Source organism: Bos grunniens, chromosome 2, assembly GCF_055505025.1.
Source record: "Bos grunniens cultivar Pamir isolate PY7600 chromosome 2, Bosgru_T2T1.0, whole genome shotgun sequence".
In the NCBI taxonomy this organism is placed as follows: domain Eukaryota; kingdom Metazoa; phylum Chordata; class Mammalia; order Artiodactyla; family Bovidae; genus Bos; species Bos grunniens.
This window is the reverse complement of record NC_141166.1, coordinates 17,800,961-17,816,835: the sequence shown is the minus strand read 5'-3', so window position 1 is coordinate 17,816,835 and position 15,875 is coordinate 17,800,961. Positions and strand designations below refer to the sequence as shown.

Genomic DNA, 15,875 nt, shown 5'->3' with positions numbered 1-15,875 from the left:
TTGTGATCCACACAATCAAAGGCTTTGGCATAGTCAATAAAGCAGAAATAGATATTTTTCTGGAACTCTCTTGCTTTTTCAATGATCTAGCGGATGTTGGCACTTTGATCTCTGGTTCCTCTGCCTTTTCTAAAACCAGCTTGAATATCTGGAAGTTCACGGTTCACATATTGCTGAAGCCTGGCTTGGAGAATTTTGAGCATTACTTTACTAGTGTGTGAGATGAGTGCAATTGTGCGGTAGTTTAAGCATTCTTTGGCATTGCCTTTCTTTGGGATTGGAATGAAAACTGACCTTTTCCAGTCCTGTGGCCACTGCTGAGTTTTCCAAATTTGCTGGCATATTGAGTGCAGCACTTTCACAGCATCATCTTCCAGGATTTGAAATAGCTCAACTGGAATTTTTCCTTTTACTGATCTCTAAATATATTCTTTCAGTGGTCATCACAGATACTTCAGTGTACATAATAAAATCTAAAGTTAGTATTTACTCTCTTCCTGATCATTACAAGGACCTCATTTAACTTACGGGCTGTAGTTGTCAAATATTTTAGTATATACTTTAGCCCCACACAATCTGAACTTTTAAAAATGTTATGCAGTCAGTATGTGTATCGATTTACCCTTAGATTCACCAGTATTTTTGTTTACTATTCCATCTTGTGTAGAAGCCCTTCCATCCAGGATCGTTTTCACCCCTACTTGAAAGATGCTCCTTTAGAATCTCCTTTCACTGAGGTTCCCTTCTTTCAGTTCTTGTTGTCTGAAAGCATCTGTACTGCTTTCTCAGACAGGGTTAAAATAGTAGGTTTATAGCTCTTTTTTTTTTTTCGTGTGGCATGTGGGATTTTAATTCCTCGACCAGTGACTGAACCCATGCCCCTTGTAGTGGAGCGCGGGGTCTTAACCACTGGACCACAGGGAGGTCCTGACAGTTATTTTCTTTCAGGACACTGAAGGTTTTTTGTGTCCTGGCTCCCACTGTTGCAGTTTTGAAGTTGGCCATCAGTCTGATTGCTGTTCCTTTGCAGGTCCCCTGTCTTTTTTTCTCTGATTGTATCACTTCACTCTAGCGTGTCTTCAGTTCAGTTCAGTCGCTCAGTCGTGTCCAGCTCTTTGCGACCCCATGAATCGCAGCACGCCAGGCCTCCCTGTCCATCACTATCTCCCAGAGTTCACTCAAACTCACGTCCATCGAGTCAGTGATGCCATCCAGCCATCTCATCCTCTGTCATCCCCTTCTCCTCCTGCCCCCAATCCCTCCCAGCATCAGAGTCTTTTCCAATGAGTCAACTCTTCGCATGAGGTGGCCAAAGTACTAGAGTTTCAGCTTTAGCATCATTCCTTCCAAAGAACACCCAGGGCTGATCTCCTTCAGAATGGACTGGTTGGATCTCCTTGCAGTCCAAGGGACTCTCAACAGTCTTCTCCAACACCAAAGTTCAAAAGCATCAATTCTTCAGCGCTCAGCTTTCTTGACAGTCCAACTCTCACATCCATACGTGACTACTGGAAAAACCATAGGAGTGTCTTAGGGATACCCAAATATTTTATTTTTCTTTTTTTATTTAAGATGTCTTGGTTTATGTTGGCCAACCTAGCAGTCCTTTCCTGAGATTGATTTCTATACGGTTGAGCACAGAAAGCCTCAAGCTGGAGCACACCGTATGAGCTTCCTACAGTTGTTATAACAAAGGACCACACACTGGGTGGTTTAAAACAACAGAAATTGCTTGTCTCACAGTTTACGAGGCTAGAAGTGTGAAATCAGGGTGTCAAGGGACTGTGCTCCCTATGAAACTTCTAGGGGAAGATCCTTCCTTACCTTTTCCAGCTTCTAGTAGCCTCAGCTGTCCCTTGGCTTGTGGCTGCGTGATTCTAAATCTCCTCTCTGTCTTTGCATGGCTGTCTTCTCTCAATGTCTGTGCCTAAATGTCCTTCTTCTTATAAGGACACCAGTCATATTGGATTAAGAGCTTATTCTCATTCAGCCTCCTCTGAGCTAATTTCTTCTGCAGCGTCCCCGCTCCCCTGACCTCACATTCCGAGGAGATTAAGGCTTCAACATGTCTTTTTAGGGGACACAGTTCAACCCACAACAGACCCATTAGAAATAGAGTCACCAAAAAAAAAAAAAAAAAAAGAAAGAAATAGAGTCATCGTGCTATGTCAGAGAATCAAACTTTTCTGCTTATTTGGCAGTATTTTTTTGAAGAGTCAGAGAATGCACAGGATAGACCAGTGGAGCGGGGTAGGGGGTGTGGGCGATGAGAGCTGGAGGGAGAAGTAGGGAGAATGGGCAGGTTGGAGGGAGATGGGACAGGATCTCAGAGCCAAGTGGCCGTGAATTTTTAGCAGCAGAACTTCTTTTAGTGGGACCTCCCGGTTTAGTGGTAGATACTCTTGTCTAAGAACCCTCAGGAAAATTGTCCCGAGAAAGGTCGTTGCTTGTGATACTTATTCTTTCACTACATAAGTCATTATTTTTCCCTTCTCAGTGAACGTTGTTTGAGGTAAATAATTTATTTTTAAGGAAGAAATCAAACTAGACACATATCAGAATGCTGGACACAATGGAGTATCTGAGGCAGGCAACTGCTTCTTTCTGTTTTTCTTGTCTGAGTGAGGTTTATGGAAATGAGTCCCTTTCTTCCGGAGACTTTCCGTAACTTAGCGATAATTGTATATGCCTGCCAGTGCCACATATGCCTAAACCATACTGAAATATTTTTGGTTTTCAGCCTAATAAGGTTACTTGGCATCCTTGAAATATTCAAATCATGTACAGAGTTATTTTTTCCCTGATTATGAAAGGACTCTGTCCTTTCTTCCTGACATGGGCTCTTGAATCTTCTATAAGTGAATTGGTCAAATGTCCTAAAACCTGTTTTTTTACAGCATCACACCACTGACAAGACATCTTCCTTCTGGTTTCAGTAACTGTAGCAGAGCTATTTTATCCTGAAGGCCACAGCTTGACAATGTTTGTTGGCATTTAATGATCTGGTGCTTTTCTTATTTTTCCTTCTTTTTTCCTTACCTTTAGGATTCTTGGACTCCAGAATTAAAGTTGAAACTGGAAAAGTTTCTGGCTTTAATGTTCAAAGCCAGTAATACGCCAAAGCTTTTAACATTGTATGTATCCTTTTAAAGCAAATGGAGACCACCTATGGAATTAATAGTCGCCTGTGTGTGTGTGTGTGTGTGTGCACGCGCGCGCGCTAAGTCATTTTTGTTGTGTCCAACTCTTTGTGACCCCATGGACTGTAGCCTGCCAGGCTCCTCTGTCCATGGGGATTCTCCAGGCAAGAATCCTGGAGTGGATTGCCATTTCTTCCTCCAGGGGATCTTCCCAAGCCAGGGATCAAACCCTCTTACATCTCCTGCATTGGCAGGTGGGTTCTTTATCATTAGCACCACCTGGGAATCCCAAGAATGGCTTAGATGGCCTCAAACAGGGATGGTTGTGGTTGTGCTGCTTCTATACTCAAGAGTGAATGAAGCACTAACAAGAGCACGTGCCAAGGCCTGTAAAGAGTTGACTTCTATGGCATTGGGTCTCTGAGACTTGGCAAGGGTCTTATTTTCTGTCATGTGCCAAGAAGCTGTCTTGAGTAGGAAAAAAACAATGCCTGTCTTCTTGGAAAAGAACTCTTTGGAAGTCACTTAAGGCCTTGAGGTCATGATGTATGGATCAACTCATATATAACTTGTCCTTCCAATCAGGACTTTTAAGAAACGACTTTGTTGAAGTGTAATTTACATACCATAAAATTTGCCCACGGTAAGTATGTTATTGAATGATTTTTAGCAAATGCACAGAGCTGTGCAGCCATCACCACAATCCAGTTTAAACAGAATCACTTTTGAGAGTAGAAGGGGACACTGACCAGACAGAGGCCCAGGACCAAGTGTAAGTGGAGGCTGTCCAGGGAGGAGCAAGGTCGTTGCCTGCCCATGGAGGCTCCCTTCCTAGAGCTGGTTGGTCCCTAAGGATGCTCGTCTGAGCATCTTATTCTGAACAAGCATTTTATTTTCAGCATTTTATTCTGAACAAGCATGTAGCAAAAGTTATTTCATGACAAGAGTTAGCATTTTTAATTGTAAAGTTGGTGCTTGTTTTGTTTACCATAATAAAAAATTTAGGCCACTCTGCTGGGTAATGACTTCTGCTTCTATTCTGACTCCAAAACACTGTACTCTCTTTTCCTAATTGGACTCTGAATAGAAATCCCTGGGATTTCATGACACGTTTCTCCTGCTTCTGCTTCCTGAACGTTCAGTGGCTCCCTCTTGCCTGTATTCAGCTCCTCACCTCGCCCTGAGACTGCCCCCAGACAGGCTTAGTACACCTCCCCTTTCCACTTTTATATCCTTTAAGGTTTTCTTCAAGTTCTTCCGTCTGCCCACATGTTTGCATACCCAGTTCCTTTCCCTCTTAGAGTTTTGTATAAAAGGACAGTTTTCAGTGAAATTAGAACTTCTCCAACTTGGCTTATGGCTTTTTTAATACACTTTTAAGAAGTATTTCTCAGGACTTCCCTGGTAGTCCCGTAGCTGGGATTCTGTGCTCCCAATGCACGGAGCCTGGGTGCAATCCCTGGTCAGGGAGCTAAATCCCACATCCCACGACTAAGAGTTCACCTGCCACAACTAAAGATCCTGTGCAGCCAAATAAATAATTTAAAAAATTAAAAATAAAAAGCCTTTCTCCTTAAAGGTAACAGGTACCAACCATTATGTAAAGATCCTAAAAGAAAATTTTTACATAATAGATGATACTGGTATATTAATGATAGCACCCACTTCATAGGAATAGTATGAGGATTGAGATAATACATGAAAAACCTGCTAGAACTGTCCAACACATAGTAAGCACTTGTGTTACTGTTAGCTGTTAGCTGTCGTGTTATAGTTTGCAAACACTTGTCACCTTTTATCCCATTCAACATTTGCTTTGAGGCAAATACACTGAAGTCCAGCAGGTAACTTTAAACATTATTCCTCTCTTTTCCTTCTTACATATTTGGAGTTCAGTTCAACACGTATATTAGGTTGAATAGTGTGCTAGGAATTAGGGATAAAAGAAAAAGCCAAGATCATTGTCTTAGCTGGAGTTTTGAACATGAAAATGGGTGTCTGTGAGGCAGACAGAATGAGGGGTAGGAGTTCCAGGTAGAGGGAACAGCTTGTGCCCAAGTGCTGAGCCAGTGTTTCTGGGACACTGAAGGATTCAGTGTTGTTGGGGCAGAAGGATTGAGATGGAGAGAGTCAGAGACCTGGCAGGGCTGGGTCGTGGAGGTTCGTGTGAGGTCCCCTAAGTAATGAGGAGAAAAACATGGTCATGTTTACATTTTTTTTTAATCATTCTCTTTTTATTCCTGATTATAAAATTGATCCTATTCCTTATGGAAAGTTTAGAAAGCACAGAAGTGCATTTGTTTGCACACATACACTTCAAAGTATGTAATGTTTATAATAAGCAAGGAGAGACATCTCTGTGCATGCATATTTTTAAATATTTTTCTTAAATGAAGAGAATGTTCCCTCATAGCATTAAAATATTCCTCAAAAACAGGTGGTCTGAAAGTTTAAACAGAAATTACCTATGTCCCAGCAATTTCACTCCTAGCTGTATCCTCAAGAGAAACAAAAGTGTCCATCTCCATAGCAGCTTGTACATGAATGTTCACAGCAGCATTATCCAAAATAGGCAAAAAGTGCAGACAGTCCAGATGTCCATCCTCTGATGCAGGGCTGACCAAGTGCTCACAGTGGAATGTTACGTGGCCATACAAGTGAGCGAGTTACTGATCTGTACTGCTACACGGAGAAATCTTGAAAACATGATGGTGAGATGAAAGAAGCCAGACACAGAAGGCTGCGTACTGTATGATTCCACTTGTGTGAAGGGGCCAGAAAAGGCAGATCTGTAGAGAGTGGGTAAGTGGCTGCCTAGGGCGGGATGGGGGACGGGTGGTGAGAGGGAGTGGGGACCGCTGATGGCACAGGGTCTCTTTCTTGGGTGATGAAAATATTCCACTCCTGATTGTGGTGATGGTTGGACAACTCCGTGAATATATTGAAAACCATGGAAATGTACACTTTAAATGGGTGAATTCTATAATATGTGAGTTACATCTCAATAAAGCTGTTACCAGAAAAAGTAAGGAAACCCAAATAAAACAGGTGAACACCTCGGCCTTCAGTCATGTGGCCAGATGTGTAGAAGCTGAGGTTCAAACCCAGGCCACACCGCACTAGCGTCTGTGGTCACAGTCTCTGTTCTGTGCCATGTTCTTTTCATCAAAATCTCAGTTTCCTTAGGCTAGTTGCTTTAGCACTGAAGGTCCAGAGGTAAAGGGTATGAACACAGATTTGCATTTTCAGTCCAATGTTTTGGTAAGGAGGCCAGTTAGGGGGCTTTTGGACGCACAGACTGGTTCCTGAGATGGAGAGAGGAGGATTCCTTAAGGGTAGTCACCCCAGGATTGAGAAGTCGGTTAACTGTGTTTGCTCTTCATCAGCTTCCAGTTACCTGTCCTGAGCAGTTAACCGTCTCAGCTGTTCATGGGGTTCGAGTTACCTGTCCTGAGATAGTCGGTTAACTGTCTTCTCTGTTCATCGGGTTCCAGTTCCCTGTCCTGAGATTTCTCTTTTTTCACCGCACCGGGGCTGTTTCCCAGATTGCCCAGCACAATGAGAGGGATACCCTGAGTACTGTCTCCTGAATGCCTGTTTCCCTGAATGCCTGTTTTCCTGAACTTCTTCTCATCCCAGAAGGAGAATGGACAAAGCAACAAAGGTAAATCATCTAGATTAACCGTTTTTAAATAACAACTTCGCCAACTCAAGTTTTAAGTAATGAAATGGAGAGAATTCCACAGACTTGGCGAAAGAGGGCTTGGAAAGTCTAAATACTTATGAAGTGCTTCGCAGTCCTTTTTGTCTGCATTCCTTGAGGCCCGCTTCTCAGGGTGGCTGGTACTGTTAGCTTTGTCTGGTATGTCAGATGACTAAGACGGGGAGAATCCACTCAGGTGCCAGAAAATGTCAGAGCAGCAGCAGGTAGACGGCCCAGTGCAGCACAAGTGGGGAGAGAGTTATTTCCGTGTCTTTCACCTTTACCTTGAACTAGTCTAGTCTAACTGGGTCTTATCTCAGCAGCTTGTGGAGTGTCCATTCTTATAAAGTGTTTCCATTTTTCACATTCAAAGTAGGAATTCCAGTCTTAAATTTTTAGCATAAACTGATGGTTTTTCCATGATGAGTCATTTTTACCAGACCCCTTCATTTTTCAGAAAGATGAGAAAAATTTTAGTTAACGTGGTGGCCACAAGTGGGGTTCTTTGTAGGAGCTTTGTCTCTGATACGACATGATTATGAAAACGGCTGAAGTTACCCTGTTGGAAAGGGTGTGTGAGGTGCTTCTTGCCTTTGCTAAGTACCGATGGCATCATCCTCGATTCCCAGCAGGTGGAGTCTCACTACGTGAAATAGCACGTTTGTCCTTTTCACAGCAGTCCTGCCAGAGAGGATTCCAAAACTTCCTGCCATTGTTTGTTTCCTTTTAGAGAGTTAAAGTTTTCCAAAGAACAAAAGCGCTAGGAGGTTGTCACTTGGCTCTTGCTTCTCCAGCACTGGGAGGATGAGCAGTGCTGAGATCCCCACGGGGGCTTCAGTAACTTCAGGTGGGAAGCCCTGGGGTGTCTGTTCTCCACCTCGGGAGCCCTGTGGCCTCCAGCCCGGAGGTTCCAACTGTACAGCCAGTTCTGCAGCCAGGCCGCCCCTCCTGGAGCTCCGAGGGCCCCACGTGGAGGAGTGGCAGGTCTCAGGACCCCTCCTGTCCATCTGCCCGAACATGGAGGAGCAGGCTGCAGATGTCTTCTCATGGGGTCAACAGGGACCTCTCCAAGGGTCGCAGACCACAGCCTTGAACTGTCGGGGTAGCTTTACCTCTGGCATAGTGACCCCGAGGACGAGTGCAGCCCCCAGGACGGCTCTGTACTGGGTCAGCGCAAGTCTGGGCCTTGACCAGGGCGGGTCCTGCCCGGTTTTCTCCCATTTGGCACAGCTGGAACTCTTCAGCTGGGCCGGCACTCGGGCCTCGCCGTGCACCTCCTGGGAATGCTCTTGTGCTTCACTACTTCTGTTTCTCTAGCCATCCTAGCAAACCACCTCAGACTTGGTGGCATAAAACAGCAATGTCCATTTGTTACTATTATCCTCTTGCGTGGTCTGGGAGTTATGGGCTCAGTCAGTTCTCCCTTAGGGTTTCTCCCGGGTGTAGACAGAGCTGGGTCGGGTCGAGCCACCTCCAAGGCTTCCACGAGCACGGGTGTGGTGGCTGATGCTGGCTGTCAGCTGAGCTCTCAGCACAGGCCCTGGGCCGGGACCCCCAAGTGGACTCTCCTTGTGGCCCGGGCTTCCTCAGGGCCTGGTGGCCAGGTTCCCACCCAGGGTGAATGTCCCCAGAGGGGTGCGGATGGAAGCCATTTCACCTCGTCACCCAGGCGCCGAGTAACTTGGTATTGTTTCTCGTGTGTTCTCTTCATTACAAGCAAATTCCTGAAGCCCACATTCGAAGGAAGGAGAATTATGTTCCACCTCTTGACGGGAAGGAGTGTCAGAGACTTTGCAGTCATGTTTTAAAGCCACCGCCCCACCTGTGTCTTTGGGTCCCCGAGGACTGCCTCAATGCTTGACCGAGTCTGTTCAGTCCCTGTTCAGATTCAGCCTTTGGACTCCTAGGCACTGAAGGCAGGAAGGTGGTGAGAAACTTCTCCCGGATTGCCGAGTTTCTGCCAGCCCCTGTCACCTGGCATGCCCTGCGGTTTAGGGGGATAGCTTCTTGCCAGGAACCAGTTATGTCTCCAGTAAGCGGCCCAGTTTTGCAGACAGAAATAAACATGGGTGGGGGGAGTGCACGTAGAAGAGCCTGTGTTTTTTCTACAGACCTTTCATTTGGTATTTCAGCAAGGAGACCAGGGTTCTGAGCCTTCTTCAAGTTCGATTTGAGTTCTCCGAGGCTAGCTAAGCAGGATGTCTATGAAATTGAGTCTGGCAGGCACAGCATGTGTCTGTGGCAGAATAGCCCCCAAATGCAGTGTCACCATGGAGATGAGGGAATAGCACCCAGTAGGGCACCTGTGCCAGGGGCTCGGGCCCAGGCCCAGCATCACCACAGCTAGTTGTCACCACTTTGAGTGACTGGATAATATCATTATGTGTCTGGATAGGAAGGTTTCATGGGCACAGTGAGATTTCCATTAACTTTTTCTTTTCTTCTTTTTGTTCTCTCTTTTTAATTCGTTATTATTTCCCTAAACTGTGGAAGAAGGGTAGGCAAAGTGTTTGGAGTATGGAAAAGTCCCTCAAGAGGAATTATATTAAAAATGGTGTTAGGAATAAAAACTTAGGTTGGCAGCATAGCATGTTGGATTATTATTTTTACCTAGCCATCTAAAAAAGGATATAGAAATAGCATCTTTCAGCATTCCTGGTATTATCCATTTGGCCTCTTCAGAAAATGGGCAACTGATCATTTTTCTGGAGTTCAGAGCTATAAATAGTGTTTCTGAAAATGATGACTGATATTCCTAGTTCCAAGCCAGGCTTCAGCAATACATGAACCGTGAACTTCCAGATGTTCAAGCTGGTTTTAGAAAAGACACAGGAACCAGAGATCAAAGTGCCAACTCCACTGGATCATCGAAAAAGCAAGAGAGTTCCAGAAAAACACCTATTTCTGTTTTATTGACTATGCCAAAGCCTTTGACTGTGTGGATCACAGTAAACTGTGGAAAATTCTGAAAGAGATGGGAATACCAGACCACCTGACCTGCTTCTTGAGAAACCTGTATACAGGTCAGGAAGCAACAGTTAGAACTGGACGTGGAACAACAGACTGGTTCCAGATAAGAAAAGGAGTACATCAAGGCTGTATATTGTCACCCTGCTTATTTAACTTCTATGCAGAGTACATCATGAGAAACGCTGGGCTGGAGGAAGCACAAGCTGGAATCAAGATTGCCAGGAGAAATATCAACAACCTCAGATATGCAAATGACACCACCCTTATGGCAGAAAGTGAAGAAGAACTAAAGAGCCTCTTGATGAAAGTGAAAGTGAAGAGTGAAAAAGTTGTCTTAAAGCTCAACATTCAGAAAACGAAGATCATGGCATCTGGTCCCATCACTTCATGGCAAACAGATGGGGAAACAGTGGACACAGTGTCAGACTTTATTTTTCTGGGCTCCAAAATCACTGCAGATGGTGATTGTAGCCATGAAATTAAAAGACGCTTACTCCTTGGAAGGAAAGTTATGACCAACCTAGACAGCATATTAAAAAGCAGAGACATCACTTTGTCAACAAAGGTCTGTCTACTCAAAGCTATGGTTTTTCCAGTGGTCATGTATGGATGTGAGAGTTGGACTGTGAAGAAGACTGAGCACCAAATAACTAATGCTTTTGAAGTGTGGTGTTGGAGAAGACTCTTGAGAGTCCCTTGGACTGAAGGAGATCCAACCAGTCCATCCTAAAGGAGATCAGTCCTGGGTGTTCATTGGAAGGACTGATGTTAAAGCTGAAACTCAAATACTTTGGCCACCTCATGCGAAGAACTGACTCGTTGGAAAAGACCCTGATGCTGGGAAAGATTAAGGGCAGGAGAAGGGGATGACAGAGGATGAGATGGTTGGATGGCATCACAGACTTGTTGGACATGGGTTTGGGTGGACTCTGGGAGTTGGTGATGTGTCGACAGGGAGGCCTGGTGTGCTGCAGTTCATGGGGTCGCCTGGTGTGCTGCGGTTCATGGGGTCACAGAGAGTTGGACACGACTGAGTGACTGAACTGAACTGAACTGGTTCCTAGTTCTTTCTAGTCTTAACTTTCTTCATCCAGCTTTTGTGGATTAGCAAAAGAACAAAGAACTGATTTATATCTAAATACAAAGAAAAAAGTGTATATATTGTAAAAATAGGGTGATTGATTTAGTTTTTTATATTGTTGTTCAGTCGCTGAGTTGTATTGGATTCTTTATGACCCCGTGGACTGCAGAACACCAGGCTCCTCTGTCCTGCACTATCTCCCAGAGTTTGCTCAGATTCATGTTCATTGAGTCAGTGATGCTATCTAACCATTTCATCTTCTGCCGCCGTCTTCACCATGTGCCCTCAATCTTTCCCAGCATCAGGGTCTTTTCCAGTGAGTTGGCTCTTCGCATCAGGTGGCCAAACTATTGGAGCTTCAGCCTCAGCATCAGTCCTTACAATGAGTATTCAGCATTGATTTTTATATTAGGTTAGAAAAAATTTCTGTATTTTGAAAGGTATTGTCGAGCAGCCTAGGGGGTCTCCAAAGTGAAATCTCATCTACTCTTATAAAAAAGCAATGCATCTAAATGAAGTATAAATGTTAACTTTTATACATTATACAAGTCAAGAAAACTTGACTGCTGTACTGTACTGAAGATCTCCATCACTTTTGTTATTGTTTCATTTCATGCTGGAATTAAAAAAACTGTCTGTGACATTAACTGGCATTCTTTTAGTTGTATATATGTTTTGTTTAAAGCTTGAAGTTCTTTGTCCAAAGAATGGACAAAGAATGCAGTTCTTTGGACTTTTGCACAAATTATGTCAGTGACTTTGAAATATAAAGCGTCTCAATAAGTATTGCTGGCATAACTATGGCAGTTTCATTAAAATAACATGGGCCAAGACATCTCCACTAAAAGTTAACATCTTGGAAGGCAAGGCATCTTGGCTTAGTTGTCCTTCTCTCATAAAACTTTTGACAGGGAAAAGAGAGTTCTGTTTAATGCTCAGAAATAGAGTTGATATTTTGAGCTGTAACCCAGATATCTTAAAGCAATGGTCAGGTCCTGTTTATAACTGTTAAGTTCTCTGCACATTGATGTCTCTGGATAGCAGACTGTTTTTGCTAACAGAGAAGGAGTTTCCCACTTCTCTCCTGTTTATAAAATTTGAATATTTTTCTCCATGAATGAAACTAATTTTTATAAGTAAATAATGGGTTTTATGGGCTTCCCCTGTGGCTCTGCGGTAAAGAATCCACCTTCAATGCAGGAGACGAAGAGACACAGGTTCAATTCCTGGTTCCGGAGAAGGGCATGGCAATCCACTCCAGTATTCTTGCCTGGAGAATCCCATGAACAGAGGAGTCTGGTGGGCTGCAGTCCATAGGGTCGCAAAGAGTCAGACACGACTGAGTGACTAAACAGCGAGTCTTTTCTGTAGGCTGCTGGTAGTTAAGGCTCTTTTCTCTCAGGTTACCATACTTTGAAATTGTCATAAATTCCATTTCTTTGTTCTCAAGGTAAAAACTCCAGAAATAGTCCCTTACGTTTAGTTAATCGACAATGAGTTTCTGAGGGGAGTGTTTTGGTGCAGTCCCATTTCAAGAGGGACTACTTGGGTGACATTAACATTGATGGTTTGAGAAGTCGTTTGACCCAGCTAATGGGTTTTGGTATTTCATTCATCTGCCACTCGGTACTTGTTGAGAAAAATCTCATAGATTCTCTCTAATATTTATTACCATAAAATGGGACTGTGAATAATCTAAATTTTCATCCTTGAAAGTTCTTATCTATGTAATTTTGAGTTTTGGATGTATGAAAAAGCTTAAACAATACATAGTGGGAAAAGAAGGTAGTGACTCTCAATATTGTATTAGGAGAATGATAAATGATTTCCAGGGATATTCTCCAGAGGTTCAAATACTGGATATAAATTTGTTTCAGATGACTTTTTAAAGTTATCTTTCAATACTGAAATTTGATGGGTATTAAATAATAATAATAATTCATTATATGATATTTGGGGTTTTAATAGTTAAAGTATTTTACTTCTGCACATCAACAATTGTGAAACATGAAAGTTTTTTAAATACAGTTGGGATGTGGGTTATCATCGTAGCTGTTTAGGATACAAATTAAGAAGAATAGATACTTTAGGGCAGTGTTTCTCAAACATGCAGTTATGTGTCAGCCATTTGAGGAGTTTGTTAACAATGTAGGTACTTAGCCCCTATCCAGTATCCACAAAATCAGTCTCTGAAGTTGAAGCTTGATCATTTTTATTTTTGGATGATTCTGATGTATTTCAGAGTTTACATACCACTGCTTTAGGACATAACCTTTCTGCCATTTTTTCAAGTGATCTACTTATATAGAAATACATTTAGAAAATCTTTGACCCTTTTTCATGAAAGGAAATAATAATAATAGCTGCCATGTATGACCCACCAGGTGACTGCAGCCACAAAATTAAAAGATAGCTTGCTCCTTGGAAAGATAGCCATGATATATCTAGATGTATTAAAAAGCAGAGACATCACTTTGCCAACAAAGGTCCATAAAGTCAAAGCTTTGGTTTTTTCAGTAGTCATATATGGATGTGGAAGTTGGACTATAAAGAAGGCTGAGTGCCAAAGAAGTGATGCTTTCTAACTGAGGTGCTGGAGAAGGCTCTTGAGAGTCCCTTGGACTGCAAGGAGATCAAACCAGTCAATCCCAAAGGAAATCAACCCTGAACATTGGAAGGACTGGTGCTGAAGCTCCAATACTTGGCCACCTGATGCAAAGAACTGACTCATTGGAGAAGACCCTGATGCTGGGAAAGATTGAGGAGAAGGGGGCAACAGAGGATGAGATGGTTGGATGGCATCATCGACTCAGTGGACATGAGTTTGAGCAAACTCTGGGAGATAGTGGAGGACAGGGAAGCCTGGTGTGAGGCAGTGCATGGAGTCGCAGAGAGTCTGACACGACTGAGCACCTAAGCATAGCACAGCATAGTCGATTTACAGTATTATATTAGTTTCAGGTATATATACAACATAGTGCCTCAATATTATTATAGGTTGTATTCCTTAAAGTTATTATAGAATAATGCCTGTGTTTGGTCTTTATAATTTTAAAGTCTCTCTTTATGCATGAAATGTGTTCTAAAATGAAGACTTTACATATTATACAGCACCTGGATTGGGACACAGTGAGTTAACATGGGTGTGGGGGCAGCAACAGGTCCTTCCATCAAAAGCATGACCTTCCAGGCAAGGAAGAAGGTAGGACAGAGGCAAGGAGGGTGGACCCCGATGAAGAGTCCAGCTGTGCCCAAGGTGGCTTGGCTGTCTTGTGCTGCTGTGAGCGATGGGGGCAGGGTGGTGGTGGGCTTCCAGGAAGAGAACCCTAGAACCTTTCAAGGCTACTGCTCTAAGGCCCAGTGGGGTGGCTTATGCTTTCTCAAACTGGCAGAGTGAACACCTGGTGTCTTACCTAATTGTGGATTTGAATTTTCTCAGCACCCGTCATGCAGCCCTAACTTTTACTTAAAAGGAAGAACTTATCCCTCATACTCACAGGGCACAAACAGAGAAAATGAGTCAGTTTTGGTTCAGCCATTTTGTGAACTCATGATAGAAAGAAACATTGAGTTCATTTCTCATATATGCAGAGAGAGGAACTGAAGTTGTATGGGATTCAGCCAAGGAAATAGATTTTGTTAGGAAAGTCAGTGATGAGCAGTTGAACTATCAGGGTGAAACATTAAAAAAATCAAGGACTCTCCTAGCGTCCAGTGGTTAAGACCCTGTGCTTCCCATGCAAGGGGCGCAAGTTTGATCTCTGGTCAGGGAACACAAAGATCCCACCTGCCATGCAGTGCGGCCAAAAGGAAGAAATTAAAAGATCGGTGATGACAAAGCACTTTGTCAGTAAATGTGGCATAAACAGAAGTGATGAATACATAGTGCTGAGTTCATTGTTACAGTAAGATATTCTCACAGGAGGCGTGGCATTCACTCGAGAAGAATATAATTATTTTTTTGTATTTTTTACTTTGTAGGGTTTTTAAAAAATCTTTTTAAATGTTGTTTTTTTCTTTAAAAAATTGTTTATTTATTTATGGCTGTGCTGCGTCCTCCTTGCTGCACGGGCTTTTCTCTAGTTCCAGCTAGCAGGGGCTGCTCTCCGGTTGCGCTGTGGCAGCTTCTCTAGTTGAGGAGCACAGGCCCTGGAGCACGCAGGCTTCAGTACCCGCGGCACGCATGCGCAGTAGTTGTGGCCCATGGGCTGAGTCGCTCCATGGCACGTGGGATCTTCTCGGATCAGGGATGGAACTCCTGTCTCCCACATTGACAGACGGATTCTTTGCCGTTGAGCCACCAGGGAAGCCCCTTGTAGACTTTTTCTTTTTAACCATCGCTTTTTTGTTTTGTTTCAATGTAAATGTAAATTGTCTTCCTAGACGTGTTGCAGCAGCTCCACCAGCAGCTGGTAGAAGCTGAGCGGAGGTCCATGACGTACCTGAAACGGTACAACAGGATCCAGGCCGACTACCACAACCTCATCGGAGTCACGGCAGAGCTGGTGGATTCTCTGGAGGCCACGGTCAGTGGCAAGATGGTAAGGAGGTCCCCCATCGTCCACGTGTCTTCTTGAGATAAAGAAGAGTCGCAGGCACGGATGATTCCTCGCCACCCCCAGCCAGTGACACTTGCCCCCCAACTTTACAAAGCTGGGTGCAGCTGTTTATCACGCGCTGCAGGATTTCGTCCATTTTTCCTGACACATTACCTACTGCGTCTTTATTTCTCTAGCCTGTTCTTAGTGTTAGCAAAGAATAAATGGGCAGCAGAAAACATGTTGTGGCATAAAAATGAGGGGAGATATTCTTTTGGTATATAGGAGACCTATAGGTTTTCATATACTGATTTTGTATCCAGTAACCTTTCTGAACTCCATTAATCCGAGAGATTCTTTTGATCAGTTTTCCTGTATTCTAGATTGGCAGTCATATCACTTTCAAATAGTGATTTTTTTTTTCCCTTGTATATCCCAACTTT

General features: G+C 43.5%; 1 protein-coding gene across 20 annotated transcripts in view; it reads left to right on the top strand.

The window, feature by feature from the left end:
- ARMC9 (armadillo repeat containing 9) overlaps nucleotides 1-15,875 on the top strand; it is a 184,593-nt gene that overhangs the window by 14,953 nt on the left and 153,765 nt on the right. For 18 of the 20 annotated variants that reach the window (XR_015140392.1, XR_015140394.1, XR_015140396.1 and 15 more), the window contains exons 6-8: nucleotides 3,046-3,138; nucleotides 6,780-6,804; nucleotides 15,278-15,435. Coding sequence is in view for 17 of the 20 variants with exons in the window: in XM_086335639.1 (XP_086191765.1) it covers nucleotides 3,046-3,138; nucleotides 6,780-6,804; nucleotides 15,278-15,435 (276 nt within the window). In the remaining 3 variants the exon portion in view is untranslated. Of the gene's footprint in view, nucleotides 1-3,045; nucleotides 3,139-5,770; nucleotides 5,943-6,685; nucleotides 6,805-15,277; nucleotides 15,436-15,875 lie in introns of those variants that run through there. The other 2 variants (XM_086335680.1, XM_086335692.1) reach the window with 1 other exon arrangement.